At 41.4% G+C, this 27,254-nt stretch overlaps 4 protein-coding genes across 6 annotated transcripts; 3 read left to right on the top strand and 1 right to left on the bottom strand.

Moving 5' to 3' along the window:
- The first annotated feature begins 26 nt into the window (after positions 1–26).
- LOC125984103 (zinc finger CCCH domain-containing protein 7B) lies at positions 27–6,488 on the top strand. Of its 2 annotated transcripts, none has more exons than XM_049745994.2 (21): positions 27–400; positions 533–600; positions 798–834; positions 980–1,177; positions 1,287–1,445; positions 1,525–1,605; positions 1,666–1,717; positions 1,803–1,960; positions 2,097–2,604; positions 2,796–2,876; positions 2,947–3,108; positions 3,191–3,408; positions 3,483–3,583; positions 3,653–3,834; positions 4,175–4,263; positions 4,547–4,701; positions 4,919–5,021; positions 5,152–5,260; positions 5,334–5,458; positions 5,533–5,702; positions 5,782–6,488. In XM_049745994.2, the coding sequence occupies exons 2-21, from the start codon at positions 542–544 to the stop codon at positions 5,960–5,962; spliced, it is 2,928 nt and encodes a 975-aa protein (XP_049601951.1). In that variant the 5' UTR covers positions 27–400; positions 533–541; the 3' UTR covers positions 5,963–6,488. The 2 variants fall into 2 exon arrangements, with proteins under 2 accessions (XP_049601951.1, XP_049601950.1); XM_049745993.2 differs by having other exon boundaries at positions 28–400; positions 4,544–4,701.
- Positions 6,489–6,798: 310 nt separating this feature from the next.
- Positions 6,799–13,498, top strand: tefb (TEF transcription factor, PAR bZIP family member b). Of its 2 annotated transcripts, none has more exons than XM_049746096.2 (4): positions 6,799–7,010; positions 9,319–9,861; positions 10,023–10,234; positions 10,444–13,498. In XM_049746096.2, the coding sequence occupies exons 1-4, from the start codon at positions 6,908–6,910 to the stop codon at positions 10,657–10,659; spliced, it is 1,074 nt and encodes a 357-aa protein (XP_049602053.1). In that variant the 5' UTR covers positions 6,799–6,907; the 3' UTR covers positions 10,660–13,498. The 2 variants fall into 2 exon arrangements, with proteins under 2 accessions (XP_049602053.1, XP_049602052.1); XM_049746095.2 differs by lacking the exon at positions 6,799–7,010 and adding an exon at positions 8,648–8,951.
- Positions 13,499–16,357: 2,859 nt separating this feature from the next.
- Positions 16,358–20,216, bottom strand: LOC125984145 (protein Tob2). Its single transcript, XM_049746093.2, has 2 exons — positions 19,964–20,216; positions 16,358–18,080 (listed from the first exon to the last, which is right to left on the bottom strand). The coding sequence occupies exon 2, from the start codon at positions 17,893–17,895 to the stop codon at positions 16,696–16,698; it is 1,200 nt and encodes a 399-aa protein (XP_049602050.1). The 5' UTR covers positions 17,896–18,080; positions 19,964–20,216; the 3' UTR covers positions 16,358–16,695.
- A 597-nt stretch (positions 20,217–20,813) lies between these two features.
- On the top strand, positions 20,814–27,020 carry LOC125984106 (aconitate hydratase, mitochondrial). Its single transcript, XM_049745999.1, has 18 exons — positions 20,814–20,901; positions 21,676–21,818; positions 21,901–22,159; positions 22,235–22,327; positions 22,443–22,601; positions 22,674–22,824; positions 22,890–22,994; positions 23,070–23,161; positions 23,251–23,356; positions 23,559–23,716; positions 23,806–23,879; positions 24,031–24,142; positions 24,299–24,481; positions 24,598–24,693; positions 24,783–24,974; positions 25,100–25,232; positions 25,370–25,491; positions 25,603–27,020. The coding sequence occupies exons 1-18, from the start codon at positions 20,866–20,868 to the stop codon at positions 25,732–25,734; spliced, it is 2,346 nt and encodes a 781-aa protein (XP_049601956.1). The 5' UTR covers positions 20,814–20,865; the 3' UTR covers positions 25,735–27,020.
- Positions 27,021–27,254: the final 234 nt, after the last annotated feature.

The raw sequence follows: 27,254 nt of genomic DNA, 5'->3' as shown, positions 1-27,254 counted from the left end.
CCAAAAAACAATTATTCTCAGTACAGACCAGCAAAATTCAGACTCAAACCACATAATTTCCTCTGAAAATTCTGGAATCATCATTTAACAGCGTAAAGTGTTCTACGATTGACTGACGACCAGTCCAGATTAAATCAGAGTGAGTCATACGACGTTTGTTCCAATAGCGATTTACCTTGCTGGGGAGTTAGCTGACGTCATGTGATCTGGACTTCAAGAGAAATCGAAAGTGAGCGATCAGAAACCTAACAGTCTGGATTATCATATTTGCGAGGAGTAGTCGTGATAAATCGCGCACTAATTTAATATATTTGCCGCTGGAAGTCATCCCCCTTGTTCCCCCTGCTTGTCTATCACACCATTTTGTTTGCTCATCAATGAACTTCCTCACTTAAAGAAGGTAGGTGCTTTCTAAGTTCCACGAGGCGGTGGCTCCATGTTTCCTCATAAAATTGTCCCAAATATCGCTTAAAACGTTTAATATTGAAACTAGGAACGCCTACATTTTTATTTTTCTCCCTCATTCTCGCAGGGAGTAAGAATGGACTCGCAAAGGCAGAAACGCAAGAAAGAAATACAAGAAGCTCTGAATTTCATACAGTAAGATTTTATCTTCACAATCTTCATTAGGAATGTTCATACATAAAATCAATCAAACCTATCAGTTAAAACATAAATGTGTTTCTAAATTCAGATTTAATTCCTTTGTGTGTGTTTGTCAATAAACTACCAGTGTGCTCAAACTCCAAACTTTATTTTCAGGCTATTTTTTTCACATTTTTCTGCATTGTTCTCAGGTCTTCAGTGCCATATCCGGATCCTGAAGGCTACAAGGTAGAACCTCAATATTTTCCTCTCTGCTAACAGGTTAATTTGCAAATTTAACTCCAAAAAGGTTGGGAACAGGAGTGACAAGACCAAACAAATTTTGTGCTACATTATCAACACATCTAACGAATGTCTATCTTCTGATCCACAGGACTTTTTGATGAAGTTGATCTGCAACCTTCTTGAGGAGGGCAACAACTTGTTCAGGGACGGCCACTGGAAGCAGGCAGTGAGGCAGTACAGCGAAGGCTTGAATGTTTCTCAATATTTCTCAGTAGAAGGATTCGAGGTTCCTCAGGATTTAGTAGAGAGTCTATATGTCAACCGAGCAACTGCTTACCACAGCATGGTGAGATTGATCTGCTTTCTCTAAACGTATTGTACTGAAACTCCTTCCTTCAAAATCATTTCCTTATTTACTCACCTGCAATCTTAATGTTGCCTCGTGCCTTTTACAGAATAAATATGGTAATTGCATAAAGGACTGCGACAAAGCTCTGGAGGTGTGTAAACAAAGCCACAAAGTGTTCTACTTGAAGGCCCTTTGCTTGAAGCAACTCGGCAGGTACGAGGAGGCTTATGACTGCACACACAACTGTTTGCTCATCGCACATCAGGTAAATCATGCACAATTGGACATTCCAGAACTATTCTTTACCCTCCCGGTGCAGAAATTCTATTTGTGTCTAATCACAGGACAAAAAGGTAAATGAACTCGCAGAGGAACTTGTGAACCATCTTGGACTGAAAAAACAAAAACCCTACGTCAGCAAAGCCGTGAGTTCATTGTGTCTTAGATATTTCTCGATATCATTTTAACGTGTTTCTCATACCTAGGTGTCTTATAATGTCGGAAATGTTCAAAACCCTTTGAGTAGAATTGCACCAGGTGAGTATCATCAACATTGCAGCAACCCACTATTTTCACCAACATGAAGATCCTGAATGCATTTTTTGTACCCGTGTCTCCTTAGTTAGTTTTCCTAGCGTGTCTCAATGCAACGCAAATGACATGCAACAGTCCGCCATCTCAGACTTGGACAGGCTAGACGCTTTGGAGGACTGTGAGCTGTTAGGAGATGATCTGGACAACCTTCTTGATTGTGTGCCCAATGAACATTTACCTGCTGAGGTAATGTGAGAAGCACACCATGAATCAATTTGTGAAATAAATAGACAATCATTTGGGGAAAAAGATTTAGAAGATTAATTTAGCAGCCCTGCAACTCGTGTAGATAATGCAGAATTCATTTTCTTTCCTCTTCTAGGTCCACAATCCAAAAGTAGCCTCACCTCCCAGCGGGCAAAGAACTTTTTTGCTTCCTGCCCCAAGGCCTCAGCTCCCCCCAGCCTTTTTTTCCTCTCCCATGAGTCAATTTAACCCCAAGATCTCCCTTTCCTTCAGTGGTCACAACTCACTCGATGCTCTTGATGACCTATCAGCTCCACAAGGTCCGCATTCCTCTGATAACCTCCCTGGAGGTGGAGATGATATGCGTTTGAAGTCAACAACACTAGATTCCCTAGATGACCTCTTGATGGCAACTGCTTGCGGCGTATCGCCAAAAGCCACTCAACCTAAAACAAACCTGAAAGAATTAGATAACTCTTTTGATGACTTGCTTGATAAATATCAACCTGTGAGGCTCTCCTGTGACCCATCCACTCAACTGGACTCGCTCGATTCCTTGGACTCGTTTCCCGCAAAAAATTCTGCACCCGTACGCCCGCCGAAGACAACAAACATGGACTCACTCAGCAATTTCAGCTCTTCTGGTAATTACAACCCGTTGAAAAATTATTATTGGCTATGGAATCATTTATTCTTCAAGATGGAGATATTTAATCACCTTTGTTTTGACTTCAATAAATCATAAATGAGAGGTCACATGTTTATCACAGGAAACTTTATCACAATGATATATGAAAATATTTTGCGTTCTCCATGTTCTTTCTCTGCCCTTTAGCGACACAAAGTTCAGTTTCAAACCCTTTGTGGGCCACTCATGACTTCACGCAGGCCTGTTGGAATTGCGTTCCTCACGAAGGTAGCTTAATCTGCCCAGCTTCTATGTTGTCCAAAATATTAATTATAATTTAAAAAAAAATTGTTTCCAGGTCAAGGGGTTCACTCTTTTATTTACAAGCCCGAGCCAGGCCACAACTGTAAGCGAGACATTCTCCTGTGTAGACGAAAGACAGCTTTACCTTCGGAATGGACCAGAGTGCGACAGCCACCGACATGGACGTTCATCACGGGGCCTTTTCTTCTCTGCAAACGTAAAAATACATTTTGTCCTTTTGACTTTATAGAAAACCAACGACTAAATTTGAGTTGTAAAGTAGTTTGTTTTCTATATAGACCAGCCAAAGTATGGAGATCTTGGCATCTGTAAATTTGGGGAAAAATGCAACTACGCTTACAACCAACTGGAAATCGACGTTTGGACCGAGGAAAGGAAAGGAACCCTGGACAGAAACCTGCTTTTCGGACCATCGGCTGTTGCCGACATAGACCCTGTGAACAGCATCATACGCCTTCGACAGGAACACAAGGGCAATTTCATCTTCCTCTGTCAGGTCAGGATGAAGATCAAAATCTAGAATTTTTTTTGTAGTTGTTAATTTAGATCTTTTTATCTTCCGATTTCCAGGAGTGCTATGACAGTAAACCTCGGATTATCAGTAGGCGCTGCAGAGATAATCACACAGTGTGCTCAAACGTGCATGTCCACCACTCCTTCGACGCTAACAAGTGAGTAGAACACAACACACACTTAAATATTGATTCAAATTTTCATTTTGTCCACTTTGTGCCCGTCAGGTGTTTAGCGTTTGAAGCGAAGACCACTCATTGCAACTACAGAAAAGTGCGTCCATTTAATATACTGGCCCACTTTAAACTGTGCAGCCAAAAGTCACATGACGGATGCCTCGGGGAGTACAAGTGTCATAACGCTCACTCCGTCATCGAGCTGCAAACCTGGAAGGTGCAGAGAGACACAGGTGAGGAAATGTGATGTTGAAGATTCTACCCGGAGATTTATCGTCATCATTTCTTCATCAAACATTTAATGTTTTGCATGTTTTCATCAGTGCTGGATGCCATTAATGAAGTTAGCGCTCACATTTTAATACTTGTAGCGGCACTGGAACAGATTTGATGACTTTTTTTTAAAAAGATCATTTTGTTTCCCTGGTGGAAGAAAATATAAGCCAATCAGTAATAAGATTCAAACATCCACTAAAGAAATAAAAATATTGTGTCAATTATTTGTATTATCTTTGGCAGAAATTTCCATTTAGTTTCTTTCAATTAGTTTTTGTGATGTGTGCTTGTTTCTAGGTATCACTGCTGATGAGATTGTTAAAGTCTCGGCAAAATATGATAAAGAGGAGCAGAATGCCGGAAACGAAAGAAAATTGAGAAGTCGAGTAAGGCAGTTTTTTTTTTTTTATATTGCAAATAATATCATCAATATTGGCAAACAATTTTTTAAATGTGACCATGGATGAGGAAGATTTTTGTTTTCATAATCGCTTGCAGCTCATGCTCCATCCTCCATTTTGCTATTGCCACTGTTTCCCCCCATCATATTTCATTGATTTATTTCCCGTGAATATTGCATGAATGAACTACTTAACTACACTAACAACTAACCACTGTTTAGATTGAAAACTAGCTACAATTATATTTTTATTCCTTATTTTTAAGCAGGCTACTCCTGCTGCTGCTACAAACGGTGTGGAAATACTAAAAGGCAAAAGTTTGAACATGAAGATGAAGTTTATCTGTGCAAGCTGCTTCCAAGACGGCCACATAAGCACGCCAGACGTACATCTCAAGTATTGCTCCAGCAAGGCCAAGCACCCGTAAGTAAAAAGATGGGCTTGGGTCTTCAGCGAGAACTTAAATTGATCTAAATAATCTGATATCAAAATGATATCATTTACACTAGCAGAAAAGGAAAGCCTAGCTTGTTCTGACGTCTCACGGCTATTTTTAGTCCTTTTGTTTTCGACAGTATTTCAACATTCAATTGCTCACACTCCCTTTTCTTTTCACGTACAAACGAACAAACACTCCCAGATGGATGAGAGAGCAAAACACGCTCATGGTGAAGTCCTTGGATAAAAATAAATGGGTCCCTGCCAGACCGCTTCCAACAAAATACTTTCCCGCACAATATCAAGTGAGTTTTGAAGTTGTTTACTCCGATTCGTTTCAGTGATTTATTAACTTTTTTATTTGCAGTTGTGCGCCCAAAAGTTGTTGACTCTGATTTGTTTCAGTGATTTATTAACTTTTTTTTTTATTTGCAGTTGTGCGACCAGATGTTGGCAAGGAAGAAATGTGACTACGCTGACAAGTGCTCCTTTGCCCACAGCCCAGAAGAAAAAGAGATGTGGATGTACATGAAGACTCAAAATGGCGAGTTATTGAAACAAACAAAAGCTTCGGAACGGTATTGATGAGTGATTCGTGTTTCTCTGTCCCTTTGCAGTCATCGACATGCTGCAGATATACAAAATGTGGCTGACATTAAGCGCACAAAATTGCCAAGCAGACAAAACCGTGCCCGCCCAAGAAAAAGACATTGTCATGCCAACAGATCATCCGGAACCGATGGTGGGTACAGTTTATTATTACATATTCGTGATTTGATGATGAACTACATCCAGAACTTGCCGTCTACGTTTCAGTGCGGCATCTACTGTCCTCTGTGTGGCAAGCACAGTAACGGCGAGCGACAATGGCAGCAACACATCTCCTCCGCCAAGCACAAGGAGCGCCTGTTCAGTTGTGAAGGAGAAGACGAGGCTTTGAAATGGACCCACCGCTTCCCCGGTGTGTCCTTCCAGCTCTGCACCAAGTAAGTCGTGTCTTCACCTGGCCAATATGTTTTAATATGAAAACACGATTCATATTTTGGTTTTTCTGCTGCGTGTTAGGTCCGAAGCTGACTGCCCCGAAGGTGCCAGTTGTGACTTTGCCCACAGTCGTGAGGAGTTGCAGGAGTGGATTGAGAGACGGAATTTCCTGCGGCGCAAATTGGACAAAGCCAGGGAAGACCTTCTCATCATGCCTGATGATTACGACTACGGCCAGTACAACTTTCTACTTCAACACTAAGAATTACAAAAGATCCAATTTTTTTTTTAAACAGAAATGTACTTTTTTTTTTTTGTCTTGACTGCACTATTTTCAATCAATTCATTTTCAACCAGGGCCTCGTAGATTCTTTTTTTTTTATCAACAAGGGCATCTGGGAAAAAAACCCTAACCATTCACAATTGTTTTTTGGGAAATGGCACATATTTTAATTCTGAGTTTTGTTTTTTTCTCTATTGCTTGTGAAATTGCCCCAATAAAAATTAATGACAAATTCCTGCACAGCATTGTCATACAAAAAGATAATTATTCCATGCAGACAATGTCATCTTGATAGGCCTTGTAATTTGATAAGTGGCATGATGAAGGTTATTTCGACATTTTGTACTTTTGTTTACATCTGCTAAGATTTTCTGAATAATATTGTGTTGTTTTAAAACCTGTAGTTCACTGTTTCATCTTATTGTAGACAAATTAAAGTTTGTATCCTGTGTATTCTGATTTTTGTTGGGAATATGCACTGAAATAAAACTAAAACTACTGAAAAGCTGTTTAACTTCGTGTAAACTATGCATCACATACAATATCCTAATTCATCACGTAGTGATAATAGTGGCCGGTAGGTGGCGCATGTGTACCTCCCTCCCACGCAGCAATCTCTTCCACGTGCAGCGGTGCGTGTTGCAAATGTGCCCGAGTGTGAAGCATGTGCTGAAGCAGTGTTGTTGTTCTCGTTTTGCCCCACCCCCTTGCTTCATGATTGGATAAAAATTCTGAATGGCGGGTATTTCCCCCAATTGTTTCGCGCCATCCGCAATAAAGGGCGGGATTATTCCCAACCAAGTAGTTTGGGCACATGCACGCGTCCCCGTGATGTGAGTGACTTGAGCTGCTTGAAAGTTATTCCAAAGTCTTGTTCGAGAGCACCGACCAAGAGACTCGCCGTTTTTCTCGTCATCCTTCAAGATGTCAACCTTAAATCACATCCTTGGAGAAAGGGGGGAAGTTCCTGATCTCATCAGATCCTTGGCTGACTATCCCTTCTCTTTCTCAGATTTTGATGATATTGGTAAGACATTTTGACTCATTTTTCACCATATTTCTTCAACGTAGTTTGTTGTATCTGATATTTGGCTGCATTCGGAGCTTGGCCAAAAAATAATTACTTTGTGCGTATGTCATACATATGGTCAATGAACTAATGTGATTGTGTTGATAACTTCGGCCTCTAAATATAATTATTCCAAATTACCATATGTGGATTTTAAGGGTGTTTTGTGCACGCTACCACCATATTGTCAATTTCTAGTCAGTCTTAGTTTCATGACTACAGTCTTCAAATAGTGAGGCTGGTCCCCCTGGGGATGCGCGGTGAGATGCCGGTGAGGAGGCGTGTGACCCCAAGGAACATGTTAATTAGGATACAATTCCAATTTTATAGACTAATTATACTATTTATAGTAAATGACGAGAGTTGGGGTAGCGCCAAGTATTTTCCTCTTCCTGGAAATGCATTTGAAACTATTTGAAACAGTTTGAAAACGAGATTACTGAGATTAATTTTACTTTTAAATAATATTCATGCTGATTGAAATGTTTTCTTTGAAGTGGAAAATCAGAATACGCTGTAGTTCATGGATTTTTTAAACATTTGTAATATATTACTTCGTTATAAGAATGCCCACTAGAGGGGAGTATTGACAGCTCAATTACCTACCTTGTTTTCACACGTTCCACTAACAATTAAATTTTATGTACCTAATAAATAATCATTAGCCATAATAATAAAATGTTGTCTAAAAAATATAGTGGTTAACTCCTTTGTGTTTTACTTTAGTAAAAGATTGCTTAGACTTTGACCAGTTTCCTTACTGACCCCCCCCCCTTTCCCTTTCTCTCTCTCTTTCTCTCTCGCGCTCTCCCCGAAGCGTGCACCAAAGCGTGATATAGAGAAACTCTGAGCTGTTAAATAAATTAAAAAATCGATTTAAAAAAAATAAATAAATCGGTCACCCGAATCATAGGCATCATGATTACTGTACAGTGCAGTACAAAACATTTAGTTGTGGATCTATACGTATTATAGTGAAAAATGGTTAGTCGATTTAATTGATCATTTTTATCCACTTACTATTTTTCAATTTTGTAAATCATCTTTTCTTTAAAAAAAAAAATTGCGTTTAAAAAAAAAAAATTGCGTCTCTTCCACTGACTCGAACGTCAGTTTGCAGCACGTGTGGAGCAGCACGCGGGGAACAGCACGCGGCCACGCCCCCTCCACAATGTCCTGTCACGTTCGCGGGCGAGGGCGGGGGCACGTGTTTTGCCACGAGTGTTCTCGCGACTCGTTTGCAGGCGAGTCTGCAACCCACGAACGATGCTTTTCAACCTTTTTGTGTCTGGTTAGCAACATTGTGCAAATGAGAAGTTGTCATATCTCCACGGGTTGGTTTTGTGGCCATATTGCAAAAATATCCGACGTGTTATTTCAGCGTTGTGACGATTTACATTTGATATGAATGACTTAGATTTTTTAAGACACATTTGCGGTTGAAGTTGTGTTTAAAATAAACGGAATTTGTCTCGATAAATAAAAATAAAATAAAAAACTGCGTGTCCCGTATAGACAGTACTATCACATGGCAGAATAAACGACCAATCAGCTTCTACTATGCCTCAAATGGGCGTGGCTTTTGCCTCATGAATATCCAACACGCGCTCTGCATGGGTACGGACAACACAAAGGGGAGCAGTCTAGTTTCCTCATATCGGTCTTCTTTTGTCGACGGGTGGATTTAATCGTCGCAGAAGTTGGACGGTGATCCAGTATCCGTTTAATATCAAATTTTTCAAATTCGGTGGCGAACAATGACCGGTAAAGCAGAGGTGGATGTCGCGCTTCAGCCCGACTCAACCGTCGGTCCAGAAGCTAAGCAGAAGTCTTTCCCGTTTGTTATAAAGAAGATTATGGACATCCCTCCTCCAAACATTCTGGAGGAAGGCGACGACGGTAAGACCGCAGTATGTTGGGGAATGTAGAGTGGTCGTTCGGTGCTACTGAAAAATCGAAAAGAACACAAAGTTCCAAGTGCAATCTTCTGCGTTCCCACACTGTTATTGCGCCCTAAACGCAACCCGATTATGGTGGCTCGCATGTTGCACATTTCTTTCTTGTTCTGAATTTTTTTTTGGTGCGTGTGTAGACCGTGCAACATCCTGTCATTGTATTGTAATACTTACTGACCCCCCCCCCCCCCACCCCACCCACTTGTCACTGTCATTGACACCCTTTATCCCCATCACAATTAGGAAGTGAGCTCATCCACGCCCTATTTGACGATGAAATGAACTTCTGTTTCCTCTTGTGTTCAATTCAGAGCTGGAGAAGGAGAAACTGTGCTCAGCTGACAATGTGCAAGGGGGCGGGGTTGCTGCAGCCAGCGTTGGTGGGGCTTCAAGAGGAACCAGTGGCGGCAGCGCCGGAGGCGTGTCAGCCTCCTTGACCCCAGCCATTTGGGAGAAGACCATTCCTTACGATGGAGAGACCTTTCATCTGGAGTACATGGACCTGGATGAGTTCCTATTGGAGAACGGGATCCCTGCAAGTCTGGAGGATGAGGAGCTGCAGAAAACGCTGACTCCGGCTGAAGGCAAAGGCAAAAGCGCCCTCAAGGTTACGGGCGCTCCCAGCGCCACGACAATGTCTGCATCCACGTCTCCTCCGCCTGCTCCCGACACCACGACGGTCGCCTCAGAGCCGGAGGAAGCGCTGACTGTCACCACGCTACTGCCCGCCAAATTGGAAGAGGATGATGATGAAGATGAGGAGGATGATGAAGAGGAGGATCAGGAAGAGGAATCTTTGCCTCTGGAAGCAAAAGAAGAGGAAAAAGCTGTGGAAGTCAGCAAGAAGAATCCTGGTAAGAAATTAGCATTCATATGGTCCAAGTGTGTACATTTTTTTTCACAATTTTCAAAGTTCTGGTTTCCCTCAGATGGACATTATATATCATTTGAAACCAATCTTCATATTCCAATTGACCAACAAAGTATTTAAATGATCTTCTCTGATATATGACAGGGAGTGGACAGCGTAACACGCCGTCTCCCATCAACCCGGACGACATCGAGGTGGATGTTAACTTTCAGCCCGATCCGACCGACCTGGTCCTTTCCAGTGTGCCGGGGGGAGAGCTGTTCAACCCACGCAAACACAAGTTCTCCGACGAGGAGCTCAAGCCGCAGCCCATGATCAAGAAAGCCAAGAAAGTGTTTGTTCCCAACGAACAGAAGGTACGCTGACTCACTCTCGAGCATGTTTGGTCCAAAATTGAGATCTATAATACTGAAATTAATTGCATTCAAATTGACATGTAGTGGAATTAAATTATTTGCGGGGTGGGGGATCGCAATTATTATTATTATTTATTCTTTTATTGTTCAACCCTTTGTTAAATGTGAGCCAGAAAATATAACATTCATTCTGTCTTATTTTTGCTCAGGATGACAAATATTGGTCCAGGAGGAAGAAGAACAACCTGGCCGCCAAACGATCCCGTGACGCCCGGCGCCTCAAAGAGAACCAGATTACGGTGCGTGCCTCCTTCCTGGAGCGGGAAAACGCAGCCCTTCGACAGCAAGTGGCCGAAATGCGGAAAGACTGCGGTCGCTGCAAGAACATAGTTGCCCGCTATGAGGCCAAGTACGGTCCGCTGTAAAGACCTGGTCAGAAAAAATCGAATTATCAATCCGACAAAAGCAGAACTTCCTACCCCGCAGAATTCAACACAGACACAAACACACAAGGGAAATCCAAATTTGCACTCTTGCTGACCTCCGGTCACTGTGTCGAGCTCCGGTCGCGGGTCCGATCCTGGCGCCGGAGTGTCTGATACACACTTGGGGGGCTAGGCTGGCAGCGGTGGTCATGGGAAGGAAGGTCTGTGGAGAGCGCCTGGCTCCTTCACCCAGAGGAAGGCGGCAACACTCCCATAGAGAGACACACACGGAAAATTCAGTTGGTCTCGAGATGCTTTCAAGGAAGTCAGGAAATATGAAAATGGCAAGCAGATGATACGGAGTCAAAAAAAAAATTTTTTTTTTTTCCTTAAATCACTGCATTCCTTTAGCGGACCAAAGCATGAGTGCCATCAGTTGTGAATTTAGAACGGCGCCCCCTCACCTTTCCTTGTGTCGCACGTACTTTTTTGTGTCTTAATTCCTTCCTAAATGCTAAGACAGAAAAAGAATAGAGTCCAAATCAGGATCTGGAAGGAAAGAAAGCGGATAACCTCAGGTGGTGGAGGAATGGCCGCGGAGAATCTGTTTAGTTCTTCTGTCAAGCAACACACACACATACACACACTATGTATATTCTTCTCCAGTTTGTAATCCCTTGTTGCACTTTTTCTAAGAAGGCCCTCGTGGTTGAAGGTACCTTATAATCACTGTGGGAAGGACGGTAGCTTAATTTAAAAAAAAAAAAAAAAAAAATGCATGACGTCCCCATAGTCATTTCAAATCCTGAGCCTCAAAAGGTTTGATTAAAAATCTGACCTTTACACAAATAAAGTGTAGGTTTTTTTTTTTTAAATCGAGTTTCTGTCAAAAGTATCGGTTTAAAGGTATCAGTGGCCCTCCCTTTTGTGGAGGGGTATGTACGCGAGGATGTTTATTTTACTACACTCTGCAGGTAGAGGGCGCTAGTAGCCCTCAACTGCATTAAGGTAGTGTGGTGATGGCGAGGGGTTTTAAAAAAATAATAATTACGACTTCCCGACAGGCTCTTAAACCCTGTAAATAAATAAAAAAATAGCCTGGAGGTCTTTGTATCCTAAAACAGGGATTTTGACTGTCTTTATAATCCAATGCTTTTCCTTATATTTGCCAAATAGTCAATGAGTGCTGTATTTATTCTAATGGTAATAATGCATCCGTTGATTGTGATGTCAAATTCTTTATATCTCTTTGAGGAAAAAAATCAAACCAATGACTAAGCAGGGACTCCAATGGGTTAACTGTTTTGTTTTGAAAAACAGATTTATATCATGGGATCTCAATTCAAGATATAAATACAGTATGTGCAGGGTTACGTACCTCATCGACCACGTCACGGTTTTGAAATGTCGGGAGTACGGTAAATGCAGCATGTAGGTCTATTTGGCAAAATGTCCATTTTTTTATGGGTTGCTAGACTGGGCTGCCTGTTTTAATTAGTAAGTACCTCACAGACTGTTATAAGACTCGGGCGTGTGTTTTTTGGTAATAGGTCGGCTTGTGCGCCAATAAATGTGGCAATAATACCCGGTTATATATTGCTTGTTTGATTTCCGTGATGTGTAAAATGTTATTTTGAAAAGGAAACCCCCCCTAAAGTCTTTTTGTGCTTCCACTTTGATCCTCTGTAGTTTAGGATCGTAAATGCATGAAACCCAGTGTAATTTGTCTTCTATCAATGTCTTGACGATTTTACACCAAGTGTACTTATGTCGGTAAACCTTCACTAAAGAGCAGACGTGCTTCATGATGGGCATATTAATGCAGAGCATCTGGAGTCTGATGTTATGACCCGCATAATAATGCCAACCATCCGAGTATGGTTCGCTTGATTTCCTATTGGGCAAAACATCAGCTAAAAAAAAATGGCATCTTTTGATCACTGTGTGGATTATTTCCTATGAACTGCAAATTAATCTATATGTAGATTTATTTACTGGATCAGTTGGTGCTTACGTGTTTTCTTGATCGTTTCAATTTCAAAAGGGTTGTAGAAAGAGATTTTTTTCTAATTTCAAGCTTAGTTTGCATTGACATTCAATAAAAATATGCACTGTATTGGACTGTCAGTACAGCCAATGAGTTTTATTTTATTATTATTAAATTTAAAGTGTCCGGGATAATTTTGACTGCGCTGAAAGAATCTATTAGATTCATTAATGGTGTTGGTCAGTGTGTATTGTAGCAGTTTTTTGTTTTACACGAAGTAAGAAATTGAAAATATACAGAAGATAACAGCTCAAATATTTTCCAAATTCCAGATTCTATTTTATTCGTCTGCTCCAATAATGCTAAAAAAGAGCAAATTGCATGTGTGGTCGAATTGTGCTACACCGGCACCATTTAATATAAATTAAATCCGTGCAAACTCTCGTTTTATTCGTGTCTACTGTATTTTTATTTGTTGCACAACACAAAGTAAAACATTGTTTTACATGTTTATTCATGTGCATGCATACAATATATGCTCCTCGGTGTAAAACATATTTCCAAGCACAAATTATATGAAAATATTTTTCTTTGTTGGTAATGTATAGTTGAAGGTAAAACCACCCTGTTTTACTTCTTGGCATCATTTATCAGTTATTTGAAGCAGCTACAATTATAGAGAATTATTTAATAGTATCAGGATTTTTTTTGTGTGTTTTGCAAAACTTTCTATTAAAAAAAAAAAAAATTCTTGGGTGTTTTTGTATTGTCCTAATCACGTATGGATACATAATTCTGTATCGTGTATCATGCATTCAGAAAAAAACAAATAAATCAACATTATAAAAACAATTTGGCTCAGTTTGACCTTGACTTGTCATCATCAGACAACACCAGGCTGCTTGTGTGTTGTCAGACCTCTCCAACCGTGATTTCACATTTCGTATCATCCGCACGTGAACACACACGCACAGTGTTTTTGTTTGGATGCTGCACGCGTTTTCCCTCCTCCCTTCTGCTCATCAGTATTCCAGAAGAGTAGGAGCGATTGCGTAATGATCACATCCACACACAGGGGAGCAGTGTTGCGTAACAGCGACAAGCCTCAAAGAGAATGAAAGGAAAGTATTGGGAGATGCAAAGGAGGAGCTGGCTTACTAAAAAGGGGCGGGGCTTAAGGACGGAAAAGGAAATGCTGAGGTGGAGCAAAAAAAAAAAAAGATGGATGAAGGAAGACAAGAGGGAGATGTAGAGGAGAGTCAAGGCCAGTCACGCGTGATAAATGTCTCAACACGTTACTATAGAAAGGGCTAGGCAACATTAGTTGACGCACCCCCCTTGCTCCCCCCCCCCCTCCCAACACGCGTGCAAACGATGATGAAATCTGCAGCAATATCTACTGGGATGTCTCCTGCTGTGAGGTGGGTGGTGCGCAATCTGGCTCCTCGCCATCGGAGAATTTCATCTTTGCTTTGAATTATTGATCAAACATCACTGGAGTTTGTTTACTGCAATATTTGGATGCGTCACTCGAGTATTTTGGTGCTAGGAAAGACTTGGTGGAGGTCTTCATTTGTTATTTCAAAACAATAATACCAATGAGACGGTTATTTTCCATGCTTACTGGTCTTTTTATTACAAACTTAAAAAAGAAATCTGATACAATAAGAAACTGCAGTAGTAATGCCCCATTCCAAGAAAACAGGTCATTGCATTTCATTCGTGAAAGATTTTGTTAAACATCTACAAGGTGTACGGATCGGATACAAAATAGGAGAGAGGGGGGAAAAAAATCATAAAAATACAGTCAGAAAAAGAAAAAACTATACATCTTTTTAATTATATACTTTAATGTTAAATGTCACATAGAAAATAAACTCTTCTAACAATGAAATATTACAAAGTGCAAAATAAAACACATTATAAGCAAAGAACATCAGAATACAAAATTCGTATTTCTCTTCAACCCCGATTGTAGCCTGCATTTAAAAGTTTGGGGTGCATGTCAAATAGCTCAATTCCTGCACACGCTTTGCAGTTCTAAATTTTATACGCACACCCTATTTGGAGTTCTTTTAAGCGCCATAAAATATGCAGGAATCCAAGTTGGGCTTCTGCAGGCCATCTCAACCGGGGCTGACTACGAGTACAACATTCATTTCCTTCATCCTTCCTATTCAAAGACTATTCAGGGAGATGAGAGGTAGAAACCCACGTCGGGGTCTTTTCACTTGACAAGGGGGAGGAAGGGTCTAAGTAATGACTAACTGGGATATGGCTATATCATGGAGACCATAGGGTCACACAAAAGGGGAGAAGAGTTAAATGTCAATTTTAATCATTCACTGCCAGCCCAGTTAAAATTAATATTTGATGTCTATATCCATCAATGGTAGTTAAGGTAGTTAAGTTTTCAGATTGGAGTTATGGTGGTGATATGAACCATCTTTTGTAAAACATTCAGCTCTTCAAACCCCCGGCTTTAATACATTTACCCGTCTTTTGACTTCCGGTACAATCCACATTCGATACTAGACTCTGTACATAATTGTAATACCTGTATTTATTTAATTGATTTAATCAGTTTGCATATATCCAGGTTGATTTCTGCAAAAATAAATTCAGCATGTAAGAAACTAAACAAATCTGAACATAAGAATTTTATATTTACATTTTTCTCGGACTGTCAATAATTAATTTTGGAAAAAACAAAAATATACTATCGGGTCTTTTTTTAATTACAGAAGAAAAAAAATCCATATTTCCTTTCACATAATCCAAAAGGGTGGTGAAAGGGAAAAAACAGTTAAGGGTCCTTAGGTACAAAACACGAATACATATCTCGGTCAAGAAAAACATTAAATGGACAATTTCATTTTCAATAAATTTTTGAAGTACTTGCATCTTTTTCAAATGACAGTGGAATGCATTAAAAAAAAAATGGATGAGAGTAGAGCTCCGCTTAATAAAGTGCTCAAATTGCCCATTTTAGAAATTGCACATTAGACTGGAAAAACTGCCACCATCTTAAAACAGCAACAAATGCCAACCATCAATTTCCAACATTCACCGATGTCCACTTGACAACCAGCAGCCTCACCTTTTTCCCTGCTCTCCCTCCGCACTGAAGCATTTCAAGGAGGGGCAGAACAGTGTTAGCCTTTCGCTTCAATACCATTTAAGCTCACCAGCAACGTGTTCTGGGTTTTAAAAAAAAAAAAATGCTCGCTCTCAAAGTCAACACACACCGAGACAAAGCAACCCTCTCGCTGGAGGAAAAAACATGGCTAAATCCCCAAAGTCACTCTGAGCCATTTATCAAAATATCTTTTTTTTTTTTACTCCCCCCCCTCCCTTCAAGCTTGTTCACCTTCACACACGGATGACAGTTGTGTGCAAGTCTACATGTATGCTTGCTGCAGACATGGGCACGTGAGCGGCGTCCTTTTAAGATGCAAAGCTTCCTTTCCCTCACAGAGGTTTCCGCGACCTTCCCCGCTGCAATCCCCCCCCCTGACAGATGAATTACATTCTTCTATTATGCTCGCTCCGTCGCCAAAACATTCCACGGACGTGTTCTCTCGCTGATGATAAATCCGTTTCTGTATTTACTGCTGTGATGTCAGCGTGCAAAGGCGGCCGGTCACGTGATTTTTTTTTTTTTCCAGATCACAACACATGCGAGAACCCCCCCCCCCCCCCCCCCCCCCTCACCTTCTTCCTCCTCCCCGAATAGTCAGCACTGAACAGATTGCGGAGCAAAGTGCAATACTTGGCTAGATCCTTTTTTTGTTTTTCTCCACAGTGTGACGTGCAAACTGGAGCTTTACAGTACTTCATGTCCAGTAGGAACAACAATGGCGATGATGAATTCGAAGCAGACCATGTGATGACCACCAAAAAAAAATTACCATGAGATAATGAGTATCTTGAAATCTCTGTAGGAAAGCTACGTGATTAAATCTGTAGGAAAACTAAGTGTTAGCTTGCATTAGTATTAGGTGTTAGAAAAAAAAAAATATCTGGGCCAGTTCTTGACAAAGAAAGGCTTAGTTGGCCAACACGACAGGCTGGAAGGACTGGCTTGGATATTGCAGGTTGTAGCTCCCTAAACCCTCAACAAATTGAGGTTTCTCCATGTAGGGGATCTCACCGTTGGTGCCCAAGATGCCCACGCTCTGAGATGGGGGAGGACTGGAGAAAGGGTCAAAGGTCGGGTGGGTACCCATGCTGTGGGGGGGTTGGAATCGGCTAGCGTGAGCTTGCATGGGCTGGGGGTCCGCGTCGAAGTAAAGGGGGCTCTGGGATCCCGGGTAGACAAACTCTTTGGCGTTGGGGGACAGCTGACTGGGGATAGGGGCCACGAGCGAGTGCATGGAGAGTGAGAGCGACTTGTGCTTCAGCATCTCCGGAGCCAACATGGCGGTGGGCGAGTGGGAGAGCATCCTCTGGACAGGCGGGACCCCGACGACGACGCTGGAGGCGCCGGCCGACCCGGCCACGCTGCACTTTTTCATTTTGGTGGAGCCGAATTTCGTGGCGGCGAAAGCGGCGGTGGTGAAGGTGATGGGTTGAGGGCGGGCGGCGGGGAGCGAGGGGGTGGCTTGCTGAGCGGCCAGGTAGGGGGGAGGGGTGGAGGTGTTGGACGAGTGGGCGGCCGGGTCGGCGGGCGAGCTGCAGGTGGGGTAGTTGAAGAGGGCGGGGCCGGGATGGACAGACGGCGGCGTGGGAGAACTGGAGAGCGGCGCCATAAGGGAAGGAGATAATTGGCTTCCGATCGGAACAAACACCTGAGCGTCTGGATTGAAGCCCAAACTCTTGGCTTCATCCAACTCAGTCTCTCCTTTGACCTCTCTCATTACCCCTTCAGGTCGCTCGCCATCGCAGCTGAGGCCCGGGGGGTCCTCCAGGTACAACACTTTAACCGTCCCCTTCTCCCCAATCTGATAGGACACCTCATAGGGGTCGATCCACACGCTGAGCTCCGCGGGGACATTTGCTCGCACCTCCTCCGTATCCAGCCCACTCCTCTTGGCGGCCAGCTCCACAACCGGGTCTCTCGGGGCTCCCAGGTGCAAACAGCGGAACGCAGAACCCCGAAGAGGAGCCTCGGGATACCAGTGGCCCTCGAAGCGAGACACCAGGATACGCTCCAGCTCTTCCCCGAAGAGGTCGGCCCGACGCCGAGGTAGCTTATTGTACAAATAGGACACGATGAAGTTAAGGGCGACCTTCACCTCGAGATGCATGACTGTACTCTGAGCGTGTGAGATGAGGTTCTCTTTTTAAAGGTGATGCAAAAGCCGAATGTCCTTGACTCTTCCTCTGTCTTACTGTACACTGCGTGACTTTAGAGTCACCATTTTGAAAAGGCACCTCGGAGGCAGGGACAGCAGGTTGTTTGTCGACGTCTCAAGTGGAGGGAACTTCAGTGCTGCAGGGATGAAAAGGAGAACAAACGTTGGTACTTCACAAAGATCTGATCAAGGGCGATTTTGTCATTTGTAAATATTCCTGCTAATTGGTGTTGCCATTTTGTGCTATTTCGCAATCTATCATTCTTAATGAACCTTATTTACCTTCTTGATCATATCTTTTCAGAAGGCTGTACCTCTCCGATGGATTCAGAACCACAACATATTAGTAAAGTAACATCTGTCGGAGCCAACGTACATAAATAGGAATTCACCGTTTTATAATTTGGATTTATACGAGCACAGGATGTACTGATGGATGCGACAGATGCAATGTTGGCCTCATAAATCCTTCATAATCCGAATCTGATCCCATGGAGCTCCTCTACTTAATGCTCCAGCTCATTCATCCCTGCGCTAAGTCACTGTCATATTAAAAATGAAAAAGCAGCATCACAAGACGCCCGTTGGAGGAAGGATTGTAAAATGGCAGCTTGTCCATTATAGAACATCATTTCCCATCATGCAATGCACACAATCCTCCCCTCCCTCCCTTCCTTCCATGAACAAAACAATCCTCTCACATCAACTTCCCTGGCCAGATGGGAATTCTTTATCTTTGAAAGATCTGATTAAAAGACAATTCCAAATTTGCAAAGGATAAAAGCCGCACATGGAGGATTGCGGCGTTTGAGGAGGTGAACAGGAGATTTACATTTTTAGTTCTACGTGGGGGAAAAAAAAAAGGTGACATTGAGAGGATAAGATGGGGGTTGGTTGGAGCGGGGCTATAAATAGGGACATATTTTGTGCTATGCATTGTTTTCAGCATTAAATAAAATACATGAACAATTAGTCAAATAAAAAAAATAGATTGGCAACAAATAAATCTCAGATTGCCCCTTATTTATTTTCAGTTTATTTTTCATCAGTGATGCTTTTAAGATTTTTTTTCTTTTTTTTTTAAAAAGCACGATTACTGCAGGCTGAGCGAGCAATCAGGATGCACTGTATTGTTTACATGGAGCTTCAAACATGTGCTACTGAGCTGTGAAATCTCAGCTACGTGACTGCTGGTCTTCTCAGTGCCTAATGTGATTTCAAAGAGACAACCACCATATTTTAAAAGGAGTGCCCGATATAATTAACACAATCCAATGAGATCAATGCAACAGTCAGCCTTTAGAAAGGGTTAGTTCAAACTAACATTGTTTGAGAGGTATTGATTGAACATGTTTATTATTATGGGTGTAGTTTGCAGTGGTGTCCAACTGCACTGCATCATAAGGAGGGCCGTGATTATTTTTTTTTTTTTAATCATGTACTAAACAGAATCACCGCTCATTTTAATGTAAGTGCAGAGCTGCAAAAAGAAAAACACTGACGCACTGACAGCCAATAAAAATAACCATTAATACCTTAAGTCTAAAGACGCAACATTTTAAATGACATTATAATGTAGAGCGCAGATTCCTGTTTGTATATTATTTAACATTATTGTTTACCGTTTTAAAGCCTCGAGCCAATTTAACTGAGACTGGATTGGAGAATCTAGCGTCACTGACATGCGACAGGACTGAGCGGAGCAGAAGCAAAATATCATAAGCAAATAATGAGACTAATTGTAATTGAGATGCAAACAGCCAGTTGATTCAATTTCATATGCATCAAGCAATGAAAATGAGTAAATAATTGTTTAACCCAGGCAGGCATGATTAATACACATGACAGCTGCAGCTTTAAGAGGCGAAGCTAACATAAACAGAGACATTGAGGAAAATACCTATCATTGTTGTAAAAGCATAAATTGGAGGCGGATCGGAGCCAAAGCATTTGGATGGAGCGACAAAATGAGCAAGCATATATAGAGATAAATTAAAATGAACCTTTTGCTACAACTTACCGGCCTCGACTTGGCTTTAATTTGAATGCAATCTTCGAGATCTTTTTGGGATATCACAGCGTTGAGTCCATATTTCACCTTGCAACAGTTATTCGTTTTGCATCGTTTGCCAGACTGCAGTTGACAGTTGAATGGAGGGTCCGGGGAAACTTTACGCTCGGACAAGCCGACGTATTTATACAGAGTGACTCGCCTACACCCCCGTGACGACAGGAACTATTTTCTCTCGGATGTAATGGCCTCTTTTCTGTTATTTTTAAATTCTTTTTTTTTTTTTTAAGCCTTGCCTGCATCAATAATACATGCAGCGCTTTAAATATTATATAATAATAATAGGTAAAAGAGAAAATAGAAGAAAAAAAATCACGTTTTCACGATTTAGTATCATTTAACGATCTTTGAAAAATTACTCAGTATAAAAAAATAATAATGATTTCTTTTTATATTCTAGTTCACAAAGTGAACCCCAGCAAATAGCGCGGAGGGATATTTGTAGTTTCTCGGAGCGCTGAGCGCTTGCTAAAAATATAAGCGGTGATGGCAACAGAGTGTCTATTGGCTGAAAGAGGGGCGGGCCCACAAATTATTGGGCTGCCTTATCCATTCAAAACAGCAAACACGACATTTCTTTTAAACAAGGGCTTGTGGGAAATGACGTTCTTTAGAAATAAATAATGATGTAGTGGTTGGAAGTGACAATCTACACTGTGCTTTGAATATTTCACTCATCTCGAATGGGACAAACTATCATGACATCTTGCTTTGTACGAAATGAATCATAAAAAAAAAAACAATGTCTTTTATCCTCCATGTTCAATTGGAATGATACGTAATGAACGTAAATAACGGTGCTAAAGTTGAATGACGTCACAAGAGTGCGACACGCATACTTCCAAAACAAAATGGCGTCCTACTGTTTCACTGTCACTCGGTTGCGGGTAAAAACATTAATTTTTTTCTTCTCATAGATATGAGCTGTCTTTCTAAATATGATATATAAAGAAAAACAGATTGGTTTGTACATTGGAGTCCACTAATATTCATTTACGGTTAATTTATAGCAAGTAAAATGCTTATTAGAGTGCACATTATTGAATCGTTGCTAGGCAGGTCACAGTGTCCCTGGATGACTCGAAGGTGTGACGCATGTCATCGTGTTGCGGGTATACATTGCCTGCAGTTTGACGTGAACTAATATTAAACCATGTCATGTTATCCAAATGAGTAAACTAAATTGTCCATCCACCCGAAATCCGATTTTAGTTTTGCAAGGTGACAGCAAGGTTAAACAATCTATAGAGCTGCTGGTGCTGCAGCTTTTTGGGCCGTGGGTCACATAAGTCTATAAAAGTGAATAACGTCATTGTGTCACTTGTTTGACAAGCAAAATGAAAAAAAAACGGGACAATGTTTAACACATTGCTCCCTCTAAAAGTTAAACGATACCACGTATACATGTGTTTAGTCGTCTGATTTTGTTTACCAGCATTTTAGGTCTTCAAAAAGTTCTGTGACTAAAATGTTAGATTTTAACCATGGGGCATGTTTTTATTAATCTACCCCTTAATTTGATTTCAGACAGTGCTCTCATTGTTTAATCATTTTATTGCCTTTCATACTTTTATCAAGTTATTGCGTAATTATCTATCCCTAAACTGTATAATAAAAGTCATGTCATATCCTGGAATCTTATTTTGTTCGTCTTGGTCCAGCTGGCCCTTGGAAGCGGTGCCAGGCGATTACATGTGTCTGCTGCCCTCAGCGCCGAGGCCAAAGTGGCAATGAGCCGCTTTGAGCCGGGTTCAAGCATTAACTATGAGCAGCTGCGTAAGAACATCAACATTGTGAGAAAGAGGTCAGCTCCCCTTCTAGCTCCATTTTTCTGTACATATGATGCATTGCAAGTTCATTCCTAATCCGTCCACCCCTTCCATTAGACTCAACAGACCTCTCACGCTGTCTGAGAAGATTGTGTATGGTCATTTGGATGATCCGGCAGGGCAGGAGATTGAGCGCGGTCGCACTTACCTGCGCTTGCGTCCGGACCGTGTGGCTATGCAGGATGCTACAGCTCAAATGGCCATGCTCCAATTCATCAGCAGCGGTCTTCCCAAGGTGGCGGTGCCGTCCACTATCCACTGTGATCATCTGATTGAGGCTCAGATCGGAGGGGTTCAGGACCTGCAGAGGGCTAAGGTGAGGTAACCCAAACCCTAACGTCCTAGCAAGTTTAACATTACCATTCTATAATACCTCACTATTCCGACACAGGATATAAACCAGGAAGTTTATAACTTCCTGGCAACTGCTGGTGCCAAATACGGAGTAGGCTTCTGGAAACCAGGTTCAGGAATCATTCATCAGGTACATGACCTACGTTTTCCCTGGCTCATTGAGCTCATAAAGCAAAAGCCCAAAGTGCTTTGGATACCACCAGGGAAAGGAAATGTAGTAATTAAATGTCTCTTGTTTTTTGCAGATCATTTTGGAGAACTATGCATACCCTGGGGTGATGCTGATTGGTACAGACTCACATACTCCCAACGGTGGTGGTCTGGGTTGTGTCTGCATCGGCGTCGGTGGAGCTGATGCTGTTGATGTCATGGCTGGAATCCCCTGGGAGCTCAAGTGCCCCAAAGTGAGTTCTTGCCATCATTTTGGACTCAACGTCTACTTTAATAGTCTCAACCTGGTCCTGTTTTGGTTGAAGGTGATTGGAGTGAAGCTAACAGGCTCCCTGTCAGGCTGGACATCTCCAAAGGATGTCATCCTGAAGGTGGCTGGCATACTGACTGTAAAAGGTGGCACTGGTGCTATTGTAGAGTATCATGGCCCAGGAGTTGACTCCATTTCTTGTACAGGTAAGATCTATTTTTTGCAGATTAGTGCTTTCTTGTAAGATTGAGATGATCCTTTTACTTACCAGGTATGGCCACCATCTGCAACATGGGTGCTGAGATCGGCGCAACCACCTCGCTTTTCCCCTACAACCATCGCATGAAGACTTACCTTGAGAAAACTGGTCGTGCAGGTTAGCTATTTTGACAGTCTTGTGATGTTTAGTCAGTATTCAATCACTCGTGATTCTTCTTTGTTCCTTCTATAGACATTGCCGCTCTGTCTGAAAAGTTCAAGGATGACTTGGTTCCAGATAATGGTTGCGAATACGACCAGACCATTGAGATTAACCTGAGTGAGGTGCCGTATAGTCTCTCGGGATTTTACGATGTCATGCAAACATGTAATGATTGTCTTGTCTTTAATTCATTGTTTAACTCTCCTAACAGTTGAAGCCTCACATCAACGGGCCTTTCACCCCCGACTTGGCCCACCCTGTGTCTGACATTGGCGCCACTGCTCAGAAGAACGGCTGGCCCCTCGAGGTTAAAGTTGGTAAGTCCTTTTTTTTTTTTTTGGTAATGCTTTGTTTAGTGAAGTGGGATATTGCTTTCTTTTTTTTTTGCCACTAGCTGTGTTATTGACCTGCCATGATCACATTACTGCTGAATCAGGAAGCTCTCCTTTCAACTCTGCTGGAGGAATGTGGACACAATGTGATCACTACCTAATGTGGGCTGTGATTTTAAAACTACAGGTCTGATTGGTAGCTGCACAAACTCCAGCTATGAGGACATGGGCAGAGCCGCCTCTCTTGCCAAGCAGGCTTTGGATAAAGGGATGAAGTGCAAGGCTCAGTTCACAGTCACCCCTGGTTCTGAACAGATTCGGGCTACCATTGAGAGGGACGGATATGTGAGTCAGAACCTTACAGAAAAATGGTGTTTGTGTGAAGAAAAAACAGGAAGCATTTACATATTTCCAATTCATATTCTTTCATCCAGGCCAAGATCTTGAGTGATGTTGGTGGGATTGTACTCGCCAATGCATGTGGACCTTGCATCGGTCAATGGGACAGGTACGAGTTATATACTGATGTAAATATAATGCAAATTAATAAAATATTTTTTTCTGGGATCGGTTTTATTTCAACTTTGGACAACCTAAAAGAAGTACTGTCAAATAGTCCTTGATGCTAACAATATGTTCTGTATGTTTACTGTCAACAGGCAGGATGTGAAAAAAGGAGAGAAGAACACTATTGTCACTTCCTTCAACAGAAATTTCACTGCTCGAAATGATGCTAATCCCGCTACACATGCTTTTGTCACCTCTCCTGAGGTAAGCATTGCTGCAGGTAAATATACGGCGGAGTAGCTCGTATTAGCATGACCAAATAAAATATTTAAGAACTTTTGTCACGAGTGCATCCTGATCATTTTTAATTGAAAAAATGCTTGGCGTTAAAACTAAGCGTTATAAATCTCTTCATTATAGATTGTCACTGCATTAGCTCTGGCCGGAACCCTTAACTTCAACCCAGAGACGGACTATTTGACCGCTCCTAACGGCGAGAAATTTAAATTGGAACCCCCCTGTGGTGACGAGCTCCCCTCCAGAGACTTTGACCCTGGCCAAGACACCTACCAGCATCCTCCAGCTGAAGGCGGCTTTGTTCAGGTCAGTTCATTAGACTCAAAGTGAAGAAAAAGTAGTTGGCACAAAAAATAATAATACAATTATCTAATTTGTATTTTTAAAGAAAAGCTGGAAAACAATAAGGTCTCATTTTGTAGGTGGATGTAAACCCTTCCAGCAATCGCCTGCAGCTACTGGAGCCCTTTGATAAATGGCATGGAGGAGACCTGGAAGACATGAAGGTCCTTATCAAGGTGAAATGAAAATCTTTTCTGGACCTATTTATAATTCATGAGCTGCTTCCACTTCCTTAATACTACTGTTTCTCATTTGAATTTTTTAGGTGAAGGGGAAGTGTACCACGGATCACATCAGTGCCGCCGGGCCCTGGTTAAAATTCCGCGGTCACCTCGACAACATCTCTAACAACATGCTCATCGGTGCTGTTAACACCGAGAACGATGCGGTCAACAAAGTCAAGAACTATCTCACCGGAGAGTATGATGGAGTACCGGATGTGGCTCGCCACTACAAGGCGAGTTTCCAATGTCGCCATTTCATGCCGTGAATTGAAATTCACTATTTATATCTCAGGTTTTATGTATCTTATTTGCTGTTTCAATTCAGTGTTTAATTTAAATCTTTAACTTTGTAATCCAGGCCAATGGAGTCAACTGGGTGGTAGTTGGAGATGAAAACTACGGCGAAGGATCCAGCAGAGAACATGCCGCCCTGGAGCCTCGCCACTTGGGGGGACGGGCTATCATTGTCAAAAGCTTTGCGAGAATCCACGGTAAAATTCGAGACGACTTAATCTGTTTTAATCTTACTTCTAGTGAGAGTATATGTCGTATTGATTTTTCAAGGTCCTTCATTTGTATCTCATTCTCTCCAAGATAAATTATTTATTTATTTTTTTTTTTTTGACAGAGACCAACTTGAAGAAGCAAGGTTTGCTGCCACTAACTTTTGCCGACGCGAGCGACTATGACAAAATTCGCCCCGACGACCACATTTCGATCACTGGCCTGAAATCCTTTGCTCCCGGAAAGGTAAGCCACATCGTGCATCCATCAAACACCCATGTCATTTTTGTCAATATATTTAGAATTGTGATTGTCGCTTATCCACATGAGTCATGAATGATCTATTTCCTCCTCTAGCCACTGACAGCGGTGATCAAACATGGCGACGGCAGCCAGGAGTCCATCTCCCTAAACCACACTTTCAACGAGACGCAAATCGAGTGGTTCAAAGCCGGTTCCGCTCTCAACAGGATGAAGATGCTCCAGTAATTGGTTGAGGATGAAAGGCGAGGCTTACCGTGGCCATCCGAAGGGCTTTAGTATGAGTGAAGAAGGGAAGAGGTGAAGGTAGAACACTTTATGATAACCACAGCTGTAGTCCATTTTTAGGAAGAACACATTCACACAAACACAAAGTCGCTGGACAGATGAAAAGCGCACACAACCACTGATTGGATTGCACAACACAGAGTCGAACAAAATGAGCACAGCTGACTTTAGTGTGAGAACCTTAGCAAATCATGGCTACACTCCATATTTGAGTCACGCACACAGTTTGCTTTAGTGCATCTCAACCTTGATTATTATTATTTTTATGAACATCACAAATCATTATTATGACGTGGCCGTTTTTCTTATTCCTAACTATAAACATGCTGCTACTATTCTTAGCATTAACTTTCCTCTTTATTCTTTTTTTCCCCTGTGTTTATTCGTTCATTTTGCATGTCTGACATATTGTCGTTGATTTGTCATTGAAAGAATTTGGAAGTTGATCCTCCAGAGAGATTTGTTACACTAGCCAACACACTAGCTCCTCCAATATTTCCCAAATGCGTGTACACCATCTATGTTGTGTAATTATTTTGTGAATTAATTCACTCATCATATATGAATTCTCCAAAAATGTAATCATTAGCTATCCCATATTTACAGTGCAGAATCTGTGAAGTTATTTTTGTATTTGTCTTCTTCTTGTACTTTTGCAGGGTTCATGTTTTTTTTTTAATACAATGATGAGAGCTCCATAAATGTGCTTAAATGTCACAGTTTGGTGTAAATGATGTGCTATGTTGCTGCACTATGTATAGAAGTGTGTACATAAATAACAATAAATATATATTAAGTGAAAGTTAGTTACTGTAGGCTGATAGTCTAGATGAGTACTGCACTCATTTATGGTACCTATTAATAATATGGAAATTCATAGTTACTCAAAACTGGTTCAATACTAAATATTTGACTTTTTACGGCCTTTGACAATATGAATGATTCCATGTGTTAGAATTCTATACAGTCAAATATTAAATACCTTGAGAATATAACATTTCTCCTATTGTAAAGCAACTTGTCACAATATTGTTTATCAACCGGTAAGTGTTGGATAAAATTGTATTATCAATGAACTTGTGATCAAATGCCCATTGATTTTTTTCCACAGTTCTCCATTTGATAATTGAACCTGATCTTCTAACTCATGAAAAATGTGTGCCATCTTCATTGTATGATTTATGTAGCCAATGCTAATAATGACTGTAATAAAATAATAAAATAAATTTGGCTGTTGGACTCTTTGTTGTAAAATATATTCAGCAACTACCAACTTAAATTCACCTGATTGTGCATGAAAGTATTTCAATAATGGGTTTATTACAATTATTTTACGAAATATTAGTGTTATTTTAAAATGTTTACATATGTGAATGCTATAATAGACATGTCAATCAATACTAGTGTACATAAGGCTTAGAAAAAAAACATCTCTGTCCCTTTAAATCGCATTACGACAT

The sequence above is a fragment of the Syngnathus scovelli genome, chromosome 16 (assembly GCF_024217435.2).
Source record: "Syngnathus scovelli strain Florida chromosome 16, RoL_Ssco_1.2, whole genome shotgun sequence".
Lineage (NCBI taxonomy): Eukaryota > Metazoa > Chordata > Actinopteri > Syngnathiformes > Syngnathidae > Syngnathus > Syngnathus scovelli.
This window is presented reverse-complemented; position numbering and strand designations above follow the sequence as displayed.

Coding starts and splice junctions, on each gene's coding strand:
- LOC125984103 (XM_049745993.2), top strand. CDS start 542: ATGGACTCGCAAAGGCAGAAACGCAAGAAAGAAATACAAGAAGCTCTG. Junction 601..797: donor GAAGCTCTGAATTTCATACA/GTAAGATTTTAT, acceptor CATTGTTCTCAG/GTCTTCAGTGCCATATCCGG. Junction 3,109..3,190: donor GCCTTTTCTTCTCTGCAAAC/GTAAAAATACAT, acceptor TTTTCTATATAG/ACCAGCCAAAGTATGGAGAT.
- tefb (XM_049746095.2), top strand. CDS start 8,810: ATGACCGGTAAAGCAGAGGTGGATGTCGCGCTTCAGCCCGACTCAACC. Junction 8,952..9,318: donor TCTGGAGGAAGGCGACGACG/GTAAGACCGCAG, acceptor TGTTCAATTCAG/AGCTGGAGAAGGAGAAACTG. Junction 9,862..10,022: donor AGTCAGCAAGAAGAATCCTG/GTAAGAAATTAG, acceptor GATATATGACAG/GGAGTGGACAGCGTAACACG.
- LOC125984145 (XM_049746093.2), bottom strand. CDS start 17,895: ATGCATCTCGAGGTGAAGGTCGCCCTTAACTTCATCGTGTCCTATTTG.
- LOC125984106 (XM_049745999.1), top strand. CDS start 20,866: ATGGCGTCCTACTGTTTCACTGTCACTCGGTTGCGG. Junction 21,819..21,900: donor ATCAACATTGTGAGAAAGAG/GTCAGCTCCCCT, acceptor CCCTTCCATTAG/ACTCAACAGACCTCTCACGC. Junction 22,160..22,234: donor AGGACCTGCAGAGGGCTAAG/GTGAGGTAACCC, acceptor ATTCCGACACAG/GATATAAACCAGGAAGTTTA.